This window comes from Aegilops tauschii, chromosome 7, assembly GCF_002575655.3.
Source record: "Aegilops tauschii subsp. strangulata cultivar AL8/78 chromosome 7, Aet v6.0, whole genome shotgun sequence".
In the NCBI taxonomy this organism is placed as follows: Eukaryota; Viridiplantae; Streptophyta; class Magnoliopsida; order Poales; family Poaceae; genus Aegilops; species Aegilops tauschii.
Window position 1 is genome coordinate 426,234,375 of NC_053041.3, and position 22,086 is coordinate 426,256,460.

At 44.3% G+C, this 22,086-nt stretch overlaps 2 protein-coding genes and 1 long non-coding RNA gene across 5 annotated transcripts; 2 read left to right on the forward strand and 1 right to left on the reverse strand.

Annotated features, from left to right (window-relative positions):
* The first annotated feature begins 2,117 nt into the window (after positions 1–2,117).
* LOC109762245 (uncharacterized) lies at positions 2,118–4,551 on the forward strand. 3 transcript variants are annotated; one of them, XR_006665927.2, is made up of 3 exons: positions 2,153–2,309; positions 2,391–2,602; positions 2,710–4,551. It is a non-coding gene; the product is annotated as an uncharacterized lncRNA (long non-coding RNA). The 3 variants fall into 3 exon arrangements; XR_005764665.3 differs by having other exon boundaries at positions 2,161–2,309; positions 2,391–3,055; positions 3,197–4,551; XR_006665926.1 differs by having other exon boundaries at positions 2,118–2,309; positions 2,391–4,551.
* A 5,255-nt stretch (positions 4,552–9,806) lies between these two features.
* LOC109762242 (small ribosomal subunit protein bTHXc) lies at positions 9,807–11,082 on the forward strand. The gene is made up of 3 exons (XM_020321062.4): positions 9,807–10,073; positions 10,507–10,571; positions 10,643–11,082. The coding sequence occupies exons 1-3, from the start codon at positions 9,899–9,901 to the stop codon at positions 10,781–10,783; spliced, it is 381 nt and encodes a 126-aa protein (XP_020176651.1). The 5' UTR covers positions 9,807–9,898; the 3' UTR covers positions 10,784–11,082.
* Positions 11,083–16,643: 5,561 nt separating this feature from the next.
* On the reverse strand, positions 16,644–18,207 carry LOC109762239 (uncharacterized). Its single transcript, XM_020321059.3, has one exon. It carries the CDS (start codon positions 17,372–17,374, stop codon positions 16,847–16,849), a length of 528 nt encoding a protein of 175 aa, XP_020176648.1. The 5' UTR covers positions 17,375–18,207; the 3' UTR covers positions 16,644–16,846.
* Between the last annotated feature and the right edge of the window lie 3,879 nt (positions 18,208–22,086).

A 22,086-nucleotide genomic window follows, 5' to 3' on the forward strand; every position in this document is an offset into this window, starting at 1 on the left:
TGTCATTGCCATCGACCCTTTGAAGCAAATCCTCGACACGGCAACTAGGAAAGGCCTTCTGCACAAGATCCGTGGGAGAGGGGTCATAGTGCGTAGCTCTCTTTACGCGGACGATGCGGCTGTGTTTGTTGCGCCCATCAAAAGAGATGTGGACAACCTGGCGGCCATTCTGAGGGGATTCGGGGACGTCACCGGTCTCTGCACTAACTTCCATAAGAGCTCAATGGTGCCCATTAGATGTGGCAACCTCGACTTGGACCGCATAACCCATGGGCTGCCGGCTGTTAGGGCTGCCTTTCCGCTCCGTTATTTGGGGCTACCGCTGTCGATTTGGAGGCTGAAGCTTGCTGATCTTCAATTCTTAGTGGATAAAGTGGCGAGGAGATTGACAACATATGAGGGCCAAAACATCACCACCATTGGACGCGCGGCGCTCGTCAAGTCGGTTCTCGCTTCCCAAGTCATCTACTTCATCACGCCGCTTGTCATACAAACCACCATCCTGCAAAACATTGACAAACTCGAGCGGGCATTCCTTTGGTCGGGATCGGATAAGACAACTGGGGCAAAGTGCAAGGTTAATTGGGACACTGTCAGTAGGCCGCTTGACTATGGTGGGCTTGGGGTCCTAAACACCTTCAAGTTCGCGCGGGCCTTGCGTCTGCGGTGGCCTTGGTATGAGTGGAAGGAGCCCACAAAGCTGTGGGTTGGAGGTGGGAACCCGTGTGATGAGGATGACCTAAATTTTTTCTACGCATGTACCACCATCACGGTTGGCAATGGTGCGCGAACACCTTTTTGGGACTCTCCTTGGCTTCTGGGTCGCAAGCCCAGAGACATCGCTCCGCTCATTTATGAGGCTTCCTCGTGGAAGCGCTGGAAGGTGCGGGAGGCCCTCAAGGAGAGCGCGTGGATTCTCAAAATCAGACCACCTACACCGGCCTCCATTGAGCATGTTCCACAATTCTTCACCCTATGGACGCTGCTCCAAGAGGTCCACCTTGATGAGCTTGCCGACGATGACATACTTTGGAAGCACACGGCTTCCGGGAACTACTCCGCAGCCTCCGCGTACAGGGCACAGTTTTTGGGCTTGGTCCTCTCCCCCATGGACCAAATGATTTGGAAGGTTTGGGCCCCTCCGAAAGTCAAGTTCTTTGCTTGGCTCGCGCTTCAAGATAGGATCTGGACTGCAGACAGATTGCAGAGGCGAGGCTGGCCAAACTGTGGCCCTTGTCCCTTGTGCAGAGGGGTGCAGGAATGCGGTCCCCATCTATTCTTCAGATGCCGCTTCACCCTCAGGCTCTGGAACATGGTGATTCAGAAGCTCTGCATCCACGACGTGGACACATCCGCATGGCACTTGTACGACTCCATCAAGGAATGGTGGGCGAGTTTGAGCGCCGAGGGCACCGCCAACCGAAAAGCGAAGGCTTCGATAACCATGTTGGTTTCATGGGTGATCTGGAATGAGCGTAATGCAAGGGTGTTTAGACACAAGAGTGCCCCTCCGCTTGTCTTGCTAAACAATGTGATCGAAGAGTCTAACCTTTGGGTTAAAGCCGGGGCGAAAAATTTAGGGTCATTCTTATTGCGAGAGTAATTGCCATGCCGTTTCTTGGCACTGTGTTGTAACAAACTTTCTCCTCCTCATTTAATATATGAGGCAAATCTTTTGCCTCGTTTAAAAAAAAAACATAGAGAAGAAAGGTCAACATAAGGCCAGGTCAAAGCTAGCAAGAGACATCTGAATTCCCTGCTGAAGGGGGCGACACAGTCGTTAAGATATCATCAAGCAAGATATACACTGGGCTAGCTACGAGGTCGACTCGACACGGATGCATCCCGTCCTGCTTGCGTTGTACTATCTTACCCAAGCCACTATATCTCGAAAAGTTTACGCAGTGAGGTTTAACCACTTGCGTGAAAAGGACTTCTTGGTTAGCTGGATGTCGACACGTGCAATATTTTGAGAGATTACCGTGTAGAATTACGAGGTGGATGTAGATGGTCGTTCAAATTTTTCTTAACGTGTGTAGCGATTCTGTTGGTGTATTTAGCGATATGGGGTACGCATGGGCCAGCCTGCTCCGTGACCTGTTTTCCTACGGTTTATTCGGTGGCTGTGTACGTGTGCGGGCCTCCTTCCTTCTCTGGGCTGCGTGTGGCCTCTCATGGACGTGTGCTGGGCTGCGTCAGTGTTCACGCTGCCGCCTTGCGTTGAGAGAGCGGTGCCGCTTCGATGGTCTCCTGTAGAGACTTCTGGTGTTTTTGGATCGGTGCCGCTATGTCGCTGCTAGACTTTACGTGTTCGTTTTCGTTCGATCCACCGTCATATTGTTCCTATATAAAGGCTCAACCTCTGCCCTGATTCCTCCTCCTCATTGCAGCCATGGAGCTCGATCGGCAGCGTTGGTGGCCCGTTCTGCAACGTCGGCCTCCCCGAGGTCCTGCTGGTGGCCTGAACGCTCGCCATCGCTGCTCCGGTTCCTCCTGTCGGTGTGATTTAGGAACAAATCGGCGGGCGTTCCTTTTTTGCAGGGTCTCCGTCCACGCGCGGCGGCGTGGTAGCTAGAGAGAGGAGCGGCGACGAAGAGGAGCTGTGTGTCCGACCTAGATTCTTCATTAATCTGTGTTGTTGGTCGATTTGTTTTCGCTGTGAATCTGTGATTAGTTGTGAGATTTGGTTCTGGTTTTCTTGGTCTGCAGGTATGCAAGAGTCGCGACGTGTAGAGGTCCATCAGTGATTCTAAGTGCGGCGACCGAGACAGACGAGTCATCCTCACTGAAACCGACCGAACTCTGTTTAATTGGCCATTGTTTCCTACTATGCAGGGTGATCTTGACCTAATTTGGCTTTTGACCTGAATATTGTGGTTGATTCCACACAGCAACCGCAGCAACAACGATGCGAGTGCGAGGTACTACACCCTGTTGTAACTCATGTTGGCGTTGAGGAAGAAGAGGGTGAAATCTGATGGCCGAGTGCCGCCGCTGGAGGTGCCTGAACGACCGTCTCTCCATGGTCCACTCAGTGGTGTCCAAGATCGGCAAGGTAAAGACAAATCGTTAATCCATCTTGGAAGAATGAGGGGCAGAATCTTGGGAGTAAATCTGAATGTGTGTATGTGTGTTCTTGATTTTGGCCGGGCATTTAATTGGACATTACGTCAATCCTGGGGACACGATCGACTAGATGAAGAAGCTGCTGGAGAGGATCTGGCGACTGCAGGAGCTGAGCCGGACATGTCGCTGGGTAGTCGACGGTGATGGGGTGGTCAGCGGAGGCCGCGTGCTTTACACATGCCCAATTCTCTCTTCTGGTCTAGCTCCTCACCGTCGCCCGGCTGGCCGTCAATTCTTAGTTTTGTGCCGTATGGTGGTTGCTCTCTGATTGGTTCATCATGTGCTGATTCCTCTTCTTGTATGAACGATTTCCTCAATTTTAATTCTGGTTGGTATGCTTTTGATCCTTTGTGGAGATCTCTGTTTCTATTTGTCGGTTTTTGCTCTCTTTGCCTGATTAGGATCGTAATTAAGTTCGTCGGTGGCCGCTGTAAAATTGTGGTAGGACGCTGTTGATTTTGTGGTGGTATAAGCATGTTTTGTCTTCTGGATTTTTTTTTGCATCCAATTTCTGATTTGTGCTTTTTGCAGGCAGGCTGTTTTTCGATTTGGTCCGTTGTGCCGAACACTGTCGGTCTGGTGGTTATTCTACATGCAAAGCTGAATATACACCCCACCTGAACTATCTCCATTGGACAGAAAAAATTCATCATAATCACTACATCAACTGCTAATTCTCTTCATGGGATCACCACTTCTATCAAGTGGAATCTACCGAGCCGTTGCTTTAGATGGAGGCAGAAGCTATTACTACCAAACCTTGAAAAGCCATTGGAAACAACCCCACAACCTTCTCCGACAGTAGTAGAGGTAATTTATAGCCTTAGTAATCCTCAGATTAATCAAGCAGATTATCAGATTACTAGAGGATGGAAACAATACAGCGGGAATCAAGAAGAGAGAAGTCAAATGTCAGCGGGAAAATCAAAAAGAGGTTTGTCAGATACTATTTTTTTCCGTATACAACAAATACATCTTATTTGATACTTCAATGTAGTATTGTTGTTTTTGCTTTTTTATCGGTTATTAAGTAGCCAGGGAGCTGTGTACGCATGAAGGTTCAAAACGGACTAAGCTATGTGCTAACAGCAAGGAAGGACCAGCTTAGTTCTACACTATAGCTTGAGTGCTTTGTGTGCAGAACTAAAGCTGTGTACTGTAAGAAGACAAACTTACCACTCTATTTGGATTTATCCAGTTCTCTTGACCTGTTGTATAATATAACCAAGTTTACATAGATGCAACTGGGACATAGTTGAAATTGTGTACTGTAATAGTATGATATACTTGGTGCTCTACTTAAATGTACGCAGTGCTCTCCGTCTGTAATGTAATGTATAACTAAGCGTACACACACATGATGACATGTCCAGCGTTCTAGCTTTTTCGCTTACTAAAAAGCTGATAAAAGTATCTTTTTCTACATATGTAGCATTGGGTTATGGCTGTTACATTTTCGAGACACTCCTACCTCTGATAGGGGCCAGCGAGCCACGGCGGACACGGTGGCGACAGCAGTAGCGAACTAGCGTCGGCTAGTCAGTTGCGTCGGTAGCACACTCAGAATTGTATGAATGAAATTATGAGACTTTGTCCTTATGTGTCAAGAACTTTAGGAACAGAATTGGTCTAATGCATGTATGCCACCTTTGTTCTGATGATGTTAGGTTTGCTCTTCTGCCCATCCAGTGAATGATTGGATGTCCATGCTTTTCTTAATACAGTTTTTTATATGGGAGGTGCTCTATTTTTGAAATAATCTACAAATACTCCTTTACACATGGAAGGTTTACTGCCGAACAATAGAATTATTAAGCTAATATTGCCATTTTCCCCAAACTTTAGTGCATTTTTCTCAATACTCAATACACTATCCCTACCTAGTGGATTGGGGATACGTAGGAATTTTAAGGAATTGGGTGAAGGTTGTAGGCCTTGTTTGATACTAGGGTTTTTGAGAGGATTGGTGGGATAATCCCCACAGGGATTGGGTGAAGCCTCAACCTTCACCCAATCCCTTAAAATCCTCATTTATCCCCAATCCACTAAGTAGAGCTAGTGTATTGGGTATTGAGTAAAATGCACTAGAGTTTGCGGATTTATGGGATGAAACATGTCAAAGACACTAGAACCAAACATTGTTTTGGGATATATTGGGATTTAGGGGTTTGACCGGGATAATCTCCATCAATTCCTTAAAATACACTAGTACCAAACAAGGCTTAAAGGACCATGTGTCCTCATCTAATTTAGTGCGCACCCCCTGAATTTCACGCGTGAGTCCCCCCCAGCTCATCCTTCAAAAAAATCCCGTAAATTCCTTGTAGATGTAAGAGCATCTCCAGCTGTTGGCCCCCCAGGGGGCGCCTAAAATCGCCGCCTGGGGGTGACCCGGTGAAAAAAATGGGCCTGGGCGAGTTGGCCCCCAGCCGCCGGCCCCAGGCGCGGGAAAAAAATTGTGTAGCAAATTTACGCAAAGTTCGGCTAAAACACGCCAAATTTCGGCAAATTTGGGCTTATATTCGCGGATTCAAGTCGAGTAGTCGCCATTACATATAAAAATTAATAAAAAAACTTGCTAAAGGCCGAGAAGTCACCGTCGTCGCCGCCATCGTCGGCCTTCTCCTCCTTGACTCGGGCGCCCCTGCTGGACCCCTCCCCGGCTGGTGGCGGCGGCGGCGCGTTGTCGTCGTCGTCGCTGTCGTGGATGATGACGACTCCTCTTTTGTCGCGGCCTCGGCGGCGCTGCTCGAAGCGCCGCAGGGCGGCGCGCTGGCGCTTCGTCGCCATCTTGATGGAGTCCTGGCGTGCCCATTCAAGGGCTGCGTCGTCGTCGAGCTCGACCGCGCCGTGCTCCGTCTTCACCGGCGCTAGCCCCGGCTCCGTCTTCACCGACGCGAGCCCCGGCTCCGTCTTTGGCTTGACGAAGCGCGGAGGAGGAGCCGACGAGGAGGCGCGCCGGCCGCCTCGTTGATGACGATGCCGGGCTCGGCCTTGACGCCGAGCAGCGTCGGAGTGCCGGAGGAGTGGGAGGAGGAGCGGGAGGAGGAAGAGGAGGAGGACGCGCCGAACCTCCTTAGCGCCCATTGCCCGTCGCGTCGGCGGTGCGCTGGGGCGGCCGCCCTCACCGGGGGGTACGCCAACGACGGGTTGTTGCCGCCCTCGAGGTGCGTCAGCACGTCCTCAAGTGTGCGGCCGGGGGCGCCCCACCACAGGTGGCGCCCCTCGCTGTTCTTCACGCCGCCGACCACAGGCGCCCCGTTGGTGGACGCCAAACCTGGCGCGCCGCCCCGTGAACGCGCCGCCCGTGAGGAATCAATGGCAAAGCTGACCGGCGGCAGCCTTGCCATTGATTCCCCGCGGGAAACCGAGGCGTCGGGAGAAGACGAGGCGGGCGGTGTTGCTGACGCGGCTGGCCCGCGGCGCTTTTACGCCAAAAACGATTCGCCCGGCGCCCCCGAACACCCCCAGCGCGCCGGGTTCGGGTTGGGTCCGCCGGCGCCAATTTCTTCCCGAGCCGGCGAAAAAAGGCCCCTGGGGGCGTGACCGAGCCGATTTTTTAGCGCCGGCGGCTGAAAAATCGCCTGCAGGCCTTGTTGGGGCGCGGCTGAAGATGCTCTAACATCTCTCAAGGCTAGGAGCCCCAGTTTACTGCCCAAACGCACACGCACTTCTCCACTGGCCGGCCAGAACCACTGTAGCTAACGCTTTTTTTGTTCACTTTTTCATGTTTTTCTTTGTTTTTCACAATAGTTTTCTAAAAAATTAAAAACTAGTTTTACTAAAGATTTTCTAAAATTTGAGGAATCAATTTTTGAAAAACTCATAAAACAAATCAGAGAATGTGGGCACTTTTGAAAAAATGTGAACATTTTTTGGAAATCCTGAACATTTTTTTGAACTCCGATTTGCTTTGGGAACACGCTATTGTTTTTAAAAAACATGAACATTTTTAAAAATCCCAAAAGTATTTAAAATTTAGGACCATTTTCAAAACAATTGAGAGAAAAATGCAGAAAGAATACAAAAAAAGATGAAAATGAAAGAAGAAAAACATACATGAAAAAATTGGAGAAAAAACTTATAAAACGTTCCCAAACCAGTAAAGACAGGACATAACCTTCTAGAAAGTTCTTAAAATCGGTCCCTGTAGACAGGCGTAACAGCTAAATGGATTGCCCAGTCGATTGCTACCGTCACTCATGTGCGTGATTGCCTGGCTATCAGTCACAAATAGTGACGAATAGGAACTGTCAGAGAGGCCCACCCCCTGAAATCCAGGGGAGAGTGATGAGGCAGGTCTAGAGTTCACCTTTGTAATTCACCCGTTAGGTCACGCTTGGCATCGGTGTATTTTAAATACGCAGGTCTGATATCTACAGGTGTAACTTACCGGGCTAGTAGCAATTTCCCGCTGGAAGCGAAACGACGTCCGGAGGAGTGTATTGTTTGCAGGTGTATTGCTAAGCAAAACGACAATCCAAACATGGCCTTAGGATTTCTAGTGGGGGAGAGGCCTGGATTTGGTCAATGATTTTGCTTCGTACCTCACTAAACGTCTCGTAGTACAATTCTTTCAAAAATCCATAAGCAGTTGACAAGATTCACCTAATCTATGACCATTCGGTATGTAATCCCTATAACTATTTTGTTAATTCAAGATTCACCACTTTACCCAAGTTTATGTAAAAAGTGCATCCACGATGGTAAATTAATATCATTAGATGCATCATGAGACATGTTTATTCTATTTCTTTTTATTATTAATTTGATATTTTTTCTCAATAAATTTGGTCAAATTCTACATGGTTTGTCTTAAAAAATCTATATGCGCTATATTATGAAATGAAGGGAGTATTTATTTATTTGTTTTCCTTTTAGGGTTTTCCAAATATTTTCTCTTGGCCAAATATCAAGAATTAGCTCTAAGTTACACTCTTTCTTTCTCCAATGTTCACTCTTTCTTTCTATGTGTTTCACTGTTTCTTCTTCTACATTACATGTTTTTTCTAAAATTGACATTATGCATGATGCTCTTAGGCGCCGAAGTTAGCGCCTATTTTCAAAAAAAAAAAACTTAAGAATGAGTACATGCTCCTATCTTTGTCCAATGCACCTTAAACTTCTCAAATTTTATGAAAATATGCGTATCTGCGGAGTAGACTTCCGAATCTCCAAACTTTCATCCAACAATGTTACCATTTGGTGACATACAAAGAAACATAACAAAAACTTATTCCAATATGACTACACTAAAAATTCTTGTGCATTTATAAAATAAATCCACATTTTATTAAGGCTTGTAGATCTACATGTTATAACATACTGCAATGCATGGATATGTTCATAATTTTGTTGAGAACTTTGAGGTGTCTTGAAAGGAGACAAGAACATACGCTCTTAAGAACCAAACATAGGTTTTTGCGTGGAAATTTTGGACCATTAACTAGAATAATCTGAAAAGGAAACTATGTGAGTTGTTTGGGCGAACCGGGACTTTTTAAATTATGAGTTATTTAGTAGAAGATATTTATGAGCCAAAAAAACACTAGCCACAAGGTACCTGCTCTCGGAGACACAAATCAGTGCGCTTCCCGCATGATGTGCATGCGGAACAAATCATCTAAGTTTTCGGATTTTATAGGCACACTTTCCTCTTTTGTATTTATAACTTTATTATTTTTGCACACATGGTGCATTGTATACATATTTTTCACAATATGGAATTGGGCAAGAAAATTTCTTAGAAAGCATGGAAAACAACTTTTTAGGCCGCGAACTATTGTATCGGTTCACAATACATTTGTTGCTTATATTCTTGTGGGGCACAATTGTTTTCTTTTTGAGCAAACAAGGAAAATAGTAAATCCTATTCCCCTCTTATTACGGTGAATACTGAGGCTACACATACTATGGCATGGACGCAGCCCAATATGCAGTATTCCCTTTTTTTTCTTGTCTTCTCATATATTTTCATTACTATTTTGATTTATTTTATTTGCAGGTTTACTTACTTTGAATTTGGGGTTTTCTATTTTCCTTTATTTGTAGTTTCCTTCTTTTTTATTTTTTCTAATACATTATTGTTTTGCTTGTTTAGTTTTACTTATTTATGATTCATGTTTTTATTGTTTTCATCAATTTTATTGTCAATGCTGAACTTTTCGTTTTGGATACACAAATCTTTATTTTAAAAATCATGATTTTTTTAATGAAGAGACATTTTTTGAATACATGCAATTCTGTTGGAAAGCATTGAAAGTAATACATATTTTTGTGTCGGGCTACACGAACGTTTTTCACAAATCGCGTGAACATATGAACATTTATTCAGTACATGTGAACAGTTCTACCAAACTCTATATAAAAATACGACCTATTTTTCTAGGCATATGTAATTATTTTTTTAGTAAATTTCTTATGTATATACAGTTAAATGTGAGTTTTGAATCATGTTGATGTCTTTACCCTAATGAAAGAATATCTATTTAACAAAGTATAACATTTTTAGGGCAATTAAAATTTCTGATAGACTTAGGTTAGTTAACATTTTCTTTGAGAAATTTAGGGTAATTAGCAAAGTATAGGAAAAAAACTAAAACACGTCAAATGGGCCATATATGATTTCGTTTGAAGAAAATGGCCTAGCACTAGAAAAGGCCCAGCCGTGACCTTCCGTTTCGTTTATCTCTCCTTATCCCATCCAATCCATAATCTCCCACACTTCACAAATCCCCACCAATCGAACACACACTCCTCCCGGCTCCCTCCAATGGCGCTCCTCGCTGTCCAGGGCATGGCCATGTCCACGGCCGCCTTCCCCTCGCACCACCACGGCGCCGTAGCCTCCTCCTCCTTCGGGCTCTCAGCCGCCGTATCTTTCTCCCGCTCCCGCACCAGCCTCGTCGCCACCGCGGTCTCGGCTCCTCTCACATCAGTTCTTGATGGTAAATTAACTCGTCCTTTATCTCTTACTTACGGAGGCTGAATTTGTTTCGGTAGTTTGTTCTAATATTGGACAGTTCGTTAGGGGAATTCTTCTCCCGACTGACCAAGTAGAAATCCAAGAAGTTAGTTGGGAATGCCATGGATATTAGTGTGTGAAACACGGAGGGAGCTGAATTTTGCTTAGAAAGAAGGAAATCCACTTTGAGTTTGGAATGTTCACAAGAATCAGCAAAAACCCGAGATTGGTAGTGTAGTTTAGTTAGTGTGAGTAGGCTGTGTGTCAGTTAGCACACAGTTCAGTGGATATATGTGTGGATTCACTAAACAATAAACAAACTTTTCATAAAAAGAATGATGGCATATGTTGAATATGGGGTGACTGTTTGAACTTTGAACCAATTGTGACCTCAAAATTGTCTCTGCCGTGACCAGTCTACTGTGGAAGAGGGGACAGAAAGACGAAGAGAGGCAAAAGGTTCAGCCACTCATATGGGAATGTGAGTTCTCTAGCACAATCTCAAACTGATGTGTTTGTTGTGATTCTTATCTCGCTGTATCGTCATGTTAGGCACGGCCCCGTAACAAGAAGAAGGGAACAGGCCCAGCACGGCTTTACGCCCCTCCAGCGCCTCCTAGGAAGGATCAGTTTGAGGATGGGGAGATCATCGCAATTGAGATTGATGATGACATCATGGAAAGGATGGATTAGGATGTCTGAATTTTCCCTTTATTTCATGATTTCCTGTCCTTTCTGAAATACAATGCCCTCGGAGTAATTATTTTGCCATTATCCTATGTGAAGTGCAATTTCTTAGAAGTAATTATTTGGTCTTTCGGGACAAAACACAGATGCATATGTGCTTTCGATTGCTTAGGCTGTATGCATAGGGAACCTGGTACCTATGTTGTCTAGCTCTACCGATGAGCCGGGGCCAGTGCTTCTAAAATATGTCTGTTTTTTCTCACCTTCTCTGTTACATTCTCCTGAATTAAGTTTTAGTTATTCCAGCTGAGTTTTTTTGGGACGAAAATAATTAAATATCTGTAGGTTCTTATCCAAGTTGTTAGTCTTTTTTTAATGGACATCTAAGTTATTTGCTTCGGTCTGCACTTTTGCACGTGTTGTGGTTGTCCTGCATTGCCAAGCAAGCATATGATGACTGAAGTGGATGATAAAAGTGTCAGTAGTGTTGTGTATCTCTTGTCTATGGTATATTTTGTAGCAAAGAACTTGCCTGCCTGTTTTACAAGTTGCGTCCTTTTTTTCATTCAAACAATGTTGTGACTCTTTTGAAAGGATTACAAATTATTACCTGCCCAAAACTGCGAAATAGGACCCCCAAAATCGTTCAAAACAAGAGCGTGTAGCTCTGGAATCAAGATCAAAGTTCTTCACGTCTACTTTCTTGGCAGCATTATCCGTCACAAAACAATAGGTTGAAGAGAAAATAAGAGTGAATGATCTGAATCTTCTTTTCTGGACTGCACAAGGTGGCATGTACAGCATCCTACATTCCTACTGTCGGATGCACCTTGAACAATCTGTTTTTTTCTCGCGAATACGCAAAGCTTGCGTATCATTTCGTTGATAGAAGAATTAGAATGAGTACACAGGGATACAACATATGACACGAACGCAGGCAGGCGTGTACATGGTGGCCGGAGCAGAGAGACAAGGGATGATCAACCCGTACAGAGGATTCAACACTGCTAAACCTACCAAACCCGAGCCAAGGGCGGCGATGTAAGCTACGTACTTGGGATATCTCTAGGATCTAACGGGAAGGAAATAGCAAAATCAGTTAATGGCCTGTTAGACTTAGAAGCTGAGAGGACATTAGAAATGATTCGTAATATTGCAGCGGTGAGGCCTATGAATGATGTTGAGATTAATAATTTGGGGATCACAACTCTTGAGAGTTTATGTGAGGATCTCATACCCTCTCCGGAGGGTGATGCTGAGGTAGAGGAAACAGAGTCAGAGGGGTATGTGGCTCCTATGTCGTTGGAACGCATGCCATTGACTGCTCCCGGTCAAGTTGACGTGGTGGAGGTGCACGATAAACCAAAACGATCCTGGAAGAGGAAGGTTTATACTATGTCAACAGTTCGCCGAAGTGCGAGAATCAAATTCAAGAAAAATTCCATGATGATAAATGAAAAGACTCTTTTGAAATAGCAGAGGTCTAGTAGACTCGGCTAAAAAAAGGTTCCTTGCAGAAGCGTCACTAGAGCACAATCTAGACTTTATTGCCCTACTAGAAACGGGTAGGGATAACTTCACATCACAATTTCTTGGTACTTTATCTGGTGGCATAGATTTTGACTGGCACTGTCTCCCTCTAAGGGGACGATCCGGAGGGATTTTACTTGGGGGTTAAATGTGAAACGTTAGAGGCGATGGACGTTGTCCACGGAGATTATGCCGTGAAGTTTCGTGTTAAGTCAAAACTTGAAGGGTTTAGGTGGGACTTCGTGGCTGTATATGGTGTAGCTCAACCGGAGCTCAAACTAGATTTCCTCGCTGATCTTATGAGAATATGTGGGGATGAAAGGTTACCAATACTAGTGGGAGGAGATTTTAATATCATAAGGAGAAAAGAAGAGAAGAATAATGACAACTTCAATGGAAGGTGGTCATTCATGTTTAATACGATTATTGAGAATCGTAATATGAGGGAGATCAGATTATCAGGTAGACAATTCACTTGGGCGAAGCGTTACCGAATCCCACATATGAAAAGTTAGACAGTGTGCTCACCAGTGTTGGTTGGGAACAAAAATTCCCCCTTGTCACGGTGCAGGCATTACAAAGGGCTATCTCTGATCAAACCCTTTTACTGGTTGACTCGGGAGAAGCGACTCATAGGGGTAACAAGAACACCTTCTCTTTTGAACTAAGTTGGTTTGAGAAAGAGGGATTCCTAGATATGGTTGTTAGGGAATGGGCTAAGGATTGCGGTGGGCGCTCGAGTGTCGAAAGGTGGCAAAATAAAATTAGGCATTTGAGACAATTTCGGAGGGGTTGGGCCAGAAATGAAAGCGGGATGTATAAACAAGAAAAAGAAAGACTTATCCATATGATCGAAGCGTTAGATATAAAAAAGGAATCTCATGTGTTATGCGCGACTGAACAGGCTGCTAAAACTGAGGCTGAGCAGAAACTTCGTGTTCTTCTTAGAGAAGAAGAAATGAAATGGGCACTGAGGGCTAAGGTTCTGAGAGTCGTCCAAGGGGATGGCAATACTCAGTTCTTCCACATGATTGCGAATGACAAACATAAAAAAAAATCATCCAACTTGAACAGGATGAAGGTACAATGGTGGGACACGAAAATCTTAAGTTCTACATCTCAAATTACTATAAACAACTTTTCGGGCCACTTGAGGATAGTTTCGTGTCCCTTGACGAGCTTGCAGTCGGGGATATTCCCCAGCCCCAGGACAAACGAAAATGAGATTTTGTCTACGCAATTTACAAAAAAAGAGGCGTTCGAAGCAGTATCACAGATAAAACATAATAAGGCACATTCCTGGCAGAAATCTACGAGAAATGCTGGCACATCATAAAGGGTGATCTTATTCCGATGTTCCATGAATTCTTTAATGGCCACCTACAACTTTTCCACCTTAACTTTGGAACGCTAACGTTGTTACCAAAGAAGGAGGAGGCAGTGCGTATTGAGCAGTTTAGGCCTATATGTCTTTTAAATGTGAGTTTCAAAATCTTTACAAAAGTTGGCACGAATAAATTGACACGGATTGCCCATTCGATGGTACAACCGAGTCAGACGACATTCATGCAAGGAAGACATATCCTTGAAGGGGTTGTTGTCTTACACGGAACTCTACATGAAATCAATTTGAACAAACTAGATGGCGTGATCTTGAAGGTGGATTTTGAGAAAGCGTACGATAAGATCAAATGGCCATTCCTCCAACAGGCAATGCACATGAAGGGGTTCAATGAAATCTGGAGGAAACAGGTGGATTCCTTTATTCAAAAGGGTAGCGTGGGGATTAAGGTGAATGATGACACGGGTCATTATTTTCAGACTCAGAAGGGCTTAAGGCAAGGGATTCGATGTCCCCTATACTGTTCAACATAGTGATAGATATATTGGCAGTACTTATAGGTAGGGCCAAGAAGAATAGCCAAGTGGGGGGACTAGTCCCTCATCTTGTTGATGGGGGGGGGGGTCTCCATACTACAATACGCTGATGACACTATAATATTCATGGAACATGATATCACAAAGGCTAGAAATATGAAGTTAGTACTTCGCCTTTTCGAACAATTGTCGGGGTTAAAAATAAATTTTAATAAGAGTGAATTGTTCTGCTTTGGAAGAACCAAAGAGGAACAAGATGCGTATAGACAATTGTCCTATTGTGAAACGGGATCCTTGCCTTTCAGCTACCTCAGCATCCCAATTCACCATCGCAAACTAACAAATAAAGAATGAAAATGTATTGAGGATTGATTTGAAAAAAAAGCTAAGCTGCTGGAAGGGCAAGCTTATGTCTTATGGAGGACGACTGGTGTTAATAAACTCAGTACTAACTAGTATGTCGATGTTCCTATTATCTTTCTTCGAAGTACCTATATGGGTGCAGAAAAGGTTAGATTCTTATCGATCCCGTTTCTTCTGGCAAAGCAATGAAGTAAAGACGAAATACAGACTTAGCAGGTGGGATATTATCTGTAGACCCAAAGATCAAGGGTGGCTTGGGATTGAGAACTTGGAGATAAAAAAACAAGTGCTTATTAAGTAAATGGCTATTTAGGTTATCGGTTGAGACTAGCGGTATGTGGGTAAAGATCCTACGTAACAAATATCTAGTATCAAAGTCTCTAGGCCAGGTTACCGTGAGACATAACGACTCGCCATTCTGGAAGGGGCTAATGCAAACAAAGGATGCCTTTTTTCGCAGAGCAAATTTTTTGGTTGGAAATGGTATTACAACCAGATTTTAGGAAGATATATGGTTAGGGGAGACGCCTTTAGCCTTGCAATATCCCGCTCAGTATAATATTGTACAGCGTAAGGAGGTTTACATTGCTACAATATTAGTCACCTCCCTTGAACATCCAGTTCAGGAGATCCCTACTGGCGGAGCGATGGAACTCCTGGCTACATCTTGTGCGAAGGTTGATGGATGTTCAACTTCTTATCAGCCTGACTTGTTTCATCGAAAATTAACTAGGAACGGGGTTTTCACAGTAAAATCTATGTACTTGGATCTGACTGGCCCAATCCCGAGATCAATTCATATTTGGAAAATTAAAGTTTCGTTGAGAATCAAGATATTCATGTGGTTTCTTCACAAACAAGCGATACTCACCAAAGATAATCTGTTTAAGCACAGTTGGGTATGCAGTTCACGTTGTTGTTTCTGTGATAATGATGAAACAATACAACATCTTTTCATTGATTGCCCTCTCGCTAAGCTTCTTTGGTGTACGATTCATATAGCCTTTAACATAAACCCTCCAGTTAGCATCAACATGTTATTTGGGACATAGTTTCCTGGAGTGGAGCCAGTTACTGTTTGACGTATTCAAATAGGAATATGTGCACTTCTTTGGACTATATGGAATTGCAAGAATGATTTGATCTTTAACATATAGAATCTTTTGAATTTCTTGCAGGTTATCTACAGAGTGTCCGCTTGGATTCGTACGTGGTCGTTACTCACTCATACGGACTGCAGGGCGCTTTTGATTACTGGGTGCAACCGATGAAACACGGTAGCACGAGCTATCTACAACCGGTTTGGATGGCGGTCCACTAATATGATAGATGTTTAATCGTCTTGTCTTGTTCATTGTCGGTTGTGGTGTTGTTTATTTATTTTACTTTTTGTACTCCTTCGGCGAGCTGTACTGCACCGTGAACCTTGGTTTGCTAGACTTTTAATAAAATGACCGCATGCATCGTTCTGATGCAGAGGTCGTGGGTCTTTCCTCCTTAAAAGAATGCACTTCCTCCGTCCGAAATTAGTTGACGTTCAAACGAATGTATCTAGACATAGGAAGTACATCGTAACTCTTGTAGTTCACGAATATATATGGAAAACCATGTCGATAAATTTGAGCTTGTTTTCTCCATTGCACCTGTGATGCACGAATTGCTGGTGCTCTACCTAATTCCATCTCAATACCAAGTTAACATTTTGGGAATCAAATAGGACCCAGAAGTTATGACATAAATCTGGCAAATTACTTTGCACACGGCCGTCACCTTTGGCGCTGACAGGCTCCAAGGCAGTCTTTCTCGCGATCCTTTCCCTCCTCGCATCCATGGCCTGAAGACAAGATTCAGGCCATGGATGGGAGGAGAGCTGCGCTTGCCGATGGCTCATCTGATTTGCTTACGTATCTTGGAACTGACAGAGAAGAAAATTGAACACGGTGACCCCGTGAGTATGCGCGTAACGGATTACCACATGGGAGTGACAAAAACAGATGCCCACCTGACCTCACTAGTGATGTCAACGAGAAAGCATCCTCCTCAACCACTGTGCTTCCAAGTTCCAATTTGTCGCAAGAGCTATACTTTGCCGTGTAAAAAAAAACGGCCACAAGCTATTTTGCCATGGCCGCACTTCATTAGTTGTCACCTGTAAATTCTTACACGAACACTGTATGTACAGCAGCACAGAAGAACTCACTGCAGAGTGCATATTCTGCAGTATACAGGTATCTTACAGGCTTGTGATGGTCTGATACCTAAGTAACTACTACTACCCCATGCACATACGAGCTACAACTACAAGACGACATCGAATTGCACCATGGGGGTCGCCGTCTTGCTGCCGATGAACCGCTCCGACTGTGCCCTGCGCAGCGCGCTCGGGCCGGGGACGACCGGGGACGATCCCGCCTCCGGGCTGCCGCCGCTCTCCTCCGGGATGGACGTCAGCGCCCCGGACCACGGCGACCCCGTGCCGCTGTAGCCGCCGTGGCCGTACCCCTCGTACGCCCGGTAGCGGTCGTGTCTCGCCCCGCGCGCCGACGCCAGCCGCAGCACCTTGGAGAAGAGCCTCCGGAGCAGGGCGGGGAGCCGCCTCGCGCGCTTCCTGCGGCCGGCTGGCTGAACGGCCGGGCTGGCGGCGGGGAGGTGCGGCATGGAGAGCGAGCGGCCGGCGAGCACGGCGGCGTCGAGCTGGCGCTTGAAGGCGGTGAGCTCGTACGAGTCGTAGAGCGCGCTGCCGCAGTCCCACAGCACGAGCGCGGCACCAGCAGCACCACCACTGTCATCTGCAGGCTCGTGATCGGCTTGGATGTGCCTCGCCATCTTTATAGCTTTCCCTTTTTTGCTTCGATCAGAGCAGCAAGAAATGGATGAGAGAGGGAAGGAGAGAGGGGCTGGCTCGCTTTACAAGTGGGTGGAGGTGGCATGAACGCGCGGCGCGCAGCGTGTGATAAAGGGGGCGGACGAGCTCGCTCACGGCTCACACGACACGATCGACCTCCGTCTCCACTTGCGGCCGATCGACGTGAGTGAAAAAGGAGATGGTGATCCAAAGGTGGATTTGGGAGTGGGACGCACTCTTTGTGGGGGATTGATGATTAGGTGTAAACGCATACGCTTATCTGTCGCACAGTAAGCAAATTTTTTTTTTTTTGCGAATGAAGCACTTAATTTACTTGAGTGGCTTGACCATTAAACTTTGGATCATAATTTCCATGGAAGACCTGACGATCGAGGCGTACGTGGATATATCATATATGGACGCTTGTTTTGTTTATTGTTAGAAGGAGATCATGTCCACGTCTGTATTGATCAGAGCCCAACTACTGCCTCAAGACCATTTTGAACTTCAAACTTGCATGTCTTTCAGAGAGCAACAGCGGATAAAAATATTCCATACAAATGTATTTTTTCTCAACGCATTCAAACATTATTGGAGGAGCGCAAGCGGAATCAGACAAAGATGGATCAGAGATCTTATCATCCATGTAACGGATGAATTATTCCACTCTAGGGAGTCAGGGTAACGATGTCGACGAACCCCCCAAGTCATAAGAGCGATTCCGGCGCTTGTCCTGGATAGATCGAATAGCTTGCTTGGTAACGGACCAAACCTGCATAAACAAAAACACCCACCAAGATGAGGAAGACATCGTTGTTTATGTTTTTCCGCCGGTCCTCACCTCAGGTGACCTCTCCAATTCGGTCTTGTAAGACCGATGTATTTCCGTTCTCAGTAATGGAAATGGGATAACCCGGTTCAAAAAAAAAAGACCTCTCTAGTGCCAGGAGGCAGGGGAAAGCCTGATCAATGCTTGGAGAGTAGGATTAAGGGGTTTTCACCGTTATGTTTATATGTGCACTTTAGCTATATGTAAGTTGCATGTTTTTTAAATTTGGGTAAGTCCTTCTAACCATTCATTCTTTTGTTAAGATTTGTGCTATTTTTTCTCTTGCGTTGTCTCGTGGCTTCTTAGGCTGAATTTCTAACTTGGCCCTGTTCCGGGTCAATCAATTTTGTCAAGGTCTTCTTAGAAAACTTCAATATTTTAATTTGTTTTAGTTTTTTTATTTCAATTTTTTTCTTCTTTTAAGGGTAATACCAAGGCATTTGTTCTTAAAGTTTTTCTTACAGGTGTGCCTTTTTATGTTGTTATTGTGTTCGGGCTGTAGGCTACTTCAGCCTAATTGATGTTTTGGGCCTTCTGGTCATTTATGAGCAAATGCATGAGTTGGGCTATGTGAGGGAAATCGGTTGAATGCAAATTTTGGCCAGTTGATTTCTATTGTATATGGTTGTTTTGTGTCCGTTTGATCAGATTTCAAAGATCGATGAATAATCGACTAGCCCAAACTCTAAATTCAGGCATCTGTTCCATACTCGGTCCCTTAGATATGCATACCACCATCGTCTCAGTGGAGAGGCATAAATTAATTGTCATCTGGCTTTAACTATCCCCACCATAGCACAACCTTTGTTGTTGAAATCATAGAGCTACCGTTATTTGGACCCTATCCATTCAACTATTACACCCCTCTTAACTTTGGCAGTACTGTCTACTATATTGTATTTCAGGTTTCATTGTGCTCTTGGTCTTCTTCTCTAGATCCATAAAAGCAACAGTTCAGCTTCTTGCCTTGCAAGAGGTGGCGGTAGTGGTCGGAAGTTCTCACCTATTAAGGTGTTTCGCTGATGCGACTCTTCAAAATCTTTCGGGTTTGTGCACGACTGATGTATTGTAAGAAACCCAAAGGGTATACGCCTATAACCATTAAATAGACCAGAAAACAATACACATATAAGCATACAGATCGAAATGACAAGTGAATGTGATCCTCTCATGTTCTTCCAGATGGATGAAAATTTGAGAGAATCAAGAATACCCATCAAGGTAAAAAAGTGAGAGTACTTGGAAAGCCTCTCAAACATTTGACCGATCAGTGAAAGTGTGCAATGATCCTTGCGCATCTCTCTGTTAGATTTCATGTAATCAATACATATTCTATATCTAGTAATTATTCTAGTCAATATTGGTTCATTGTGTTTATTAGGAATAGTTGTAAAAACCTCCATTCTTAGAAACGCAATAAACTGGGCTTACCCATTTGCAATAGGACAAGGGAGAATAGTTACTGCCTCAAGTAGCCTAATTACCTATTTTTCTCAACACTTCTTTCATTCTAGGACTCAGATGATGCTAATGCTTTATCATGAGCTTCACTCCTTTTAGAAAAAAAAATATGGGCACACAATGAGGGGGTCTATACCTTATTAGGTTAATCATGGAGTATTCAAATGCATGTCGATCCTCAATATATTCATAAGTTGACCCTACTCATGTGCTAAAAGTTAAGCAATTAGAATCACACATTATTTTTAAGTTTCATAGAGAACCATATTTGAGTTCTTCTAACAACGGTTTAAGATCCATTGTGTGGTTTTTCATCATCCCTCAGTCCCCAAGTCTCACACATGCTTGCACTAATGAAGCTTTATTAAGTAGTTCATTAAATCCACCTTTTTCCACATCCTTGAGGCGTTCTTCATTTCCTAGAAGACTCCTTTCAAGGTTGTCGGATGGAACACCAAGATGATTAAGGTGTACTATTGTATCTCTTTCTCTAGGAACCCAACAAAAATGGTTTATTATTGAACTTCGAGACCGGAAAATTCCGCATTGTCTTGTCTGAATAGGGGTGTAATACTCTCATGTCTGCAATCAATAATTGCTTATGTAGTGTTCAAAGATAGTCTCACAAAAATAATTGTGCAAAACAGATGTTTAGGCATTTCGATAACAAAAAAGCACGGGATAAATAAAACCTCCAACCAAGAGATGAACACACAAAAGAATGCCATCATGAATTTCATGGAGATATTAGTTGATCTTATCTCATAATGGTACATACCCTTATCAATCTCTTCGAAGTTTGAGTAGGATATCACACTTATACTCGAGCCAAGATTAAAAATACCATAATAAGATGTATCATTGAAAGAACCAATGAATAGCCGACTTACTCAAGGGTTTACCTTTGGATTTATTTTCCCCTAGAGCATGCTTATTTATCCAAGGTAATGACCTTGTATTCTCCCAACTCGGATGACAAAAGTTCTTTAATCACATTAATACATGGACTGATCATCCCATCATTCACTTCCACCTTCTTGGTTTTCCTAGTCATGTTTGGTTTTCTGACTTATATGAACCAAATGTGCCGGTACAATAGAAGATCTATGTACTTTTGATAGGTACAAAAATAGGACCGTCTTTTGATGAGATGAGATCGATATTGTTGGAGGACACTTTGACGACATGAGTGCGTTGAATACTGATGGTGCACCTGAGCAATTGCTAAACCAATTCAAGTATGGTTACTGACAATGCTAGAAACATGTTAATATGATCATAAGATCAATCAAATAACAAAACAGTAAGATATGCAATCTAAATTAAGGATTTAAGATGAAGTAATTGTTTGAGAAAGTGGGGTTAGTAAATGAGGTCTCATCGACTCTCATGCCCATGGCTAAGAGTAGCAAACATTAACACTCAAGCAAACAATACCCAAACCCTAGTCACCCTAAGGGGGTATTTAAGGAGGGACAAGAGTGGAGAGGGTTCAGCCAACCAAACGATGGGGGCAGGGGGTCTGAATCCCTCCCTAGGTCGGTTTTCTACCTAAGTGTGAACTCTAAAGTCTTTTTGTTTGAAAGGATTGAAGCTGTTGACTAAGGGAGTTAAATAGGCACTGCAAATATTTATCTTGTTTTAGCAAATATAGGAATGTGAATATTAATTAGGTTATCGAGAAATGCAACTACGGTGATACAACCTATATGATAAGACAAAGCAAGCTACACAAGGTGGAGGTAGGGGAACGAAATAACCACAAGTCAAATGAAGATTTATCTCAAAGTCGTAAAGCTCCCCGCCATATCCACTGGTGCCCCCAATCGTTACACATTGCAGGATCTCGATTGGCCCACATACCAACTAGTCTTTCCTGCACACTTTGTGCTCACCTGTGTGCACCCGGGACCAACTTCCCAGTCGACCACCCATCCTCAAATCACTCCATGCCAAGCATGCTTATCTTGGAGGTTCTTTGGAGATGAGCTTTTGAAAAAGAAGGTGCAACTGGTTGATATGAGTAGTCTATCATTCCTACTAAGCCAGGATGTCACAAAAGTTCACATTCTCGGGGGAGTGCTGTCGTGGTTCTAAGTCTGACAGTAGAACGGGGGGTAGGGATGTAGAGGCAAGGTCCTAGCTATGGAGAAGCTGTACGCACGAGTTTTACGAGTTCAGGCCCTTCTCAGAGGAAGTAACAGCCCTACGTCTCGGAGCCCGGAGGCGGTCGACTGGATTATATGCGTGTGTGTGTGTTACAGGGGGTGCGAACCCTTGTCCCAGAGGAGGGGGGTGGCTTATATAGAGTGCGCCAGGACCCCAGCTCCCCTCCGTTACACAGGGTTCAATGTTCATAAAGAGGGAGCATTACAGGTAACGTCTGCAGTAAAGTAATATAAA

Bases quoted from the DNA above. Each gene is read 5' to 3' on its own strand.
- LOC109762242 (XM_020321062.4), top strand. From the start codon at position 9,899: ATGGCGCTCCTCGCTGTCCAGGGCATGGCCATGTCCACGGCCGCCTTC. The intron at 10,074-10,506 runs GTAAATTAACTC...TGCCGTGACCAG, and splicing joins TCTCACATCAGTTCTTGATG to TCTACTGTGGAAGAGGGGAC. The intron at 10,572-10,642 runs GTGAGTTCTCTA...TCGTCATGTTAG, and splicing joins TCAGCCACTCATATGGGAAT to GCACGGCCCCGTAACAAGAA.
- LOC109762239 (XM_020321059.3), bottom strand. From the start codon at position 17,374: ATGGCGAGGCACATCCAAGCCGATCACGAGCCTGCAGATGACAGTGGT.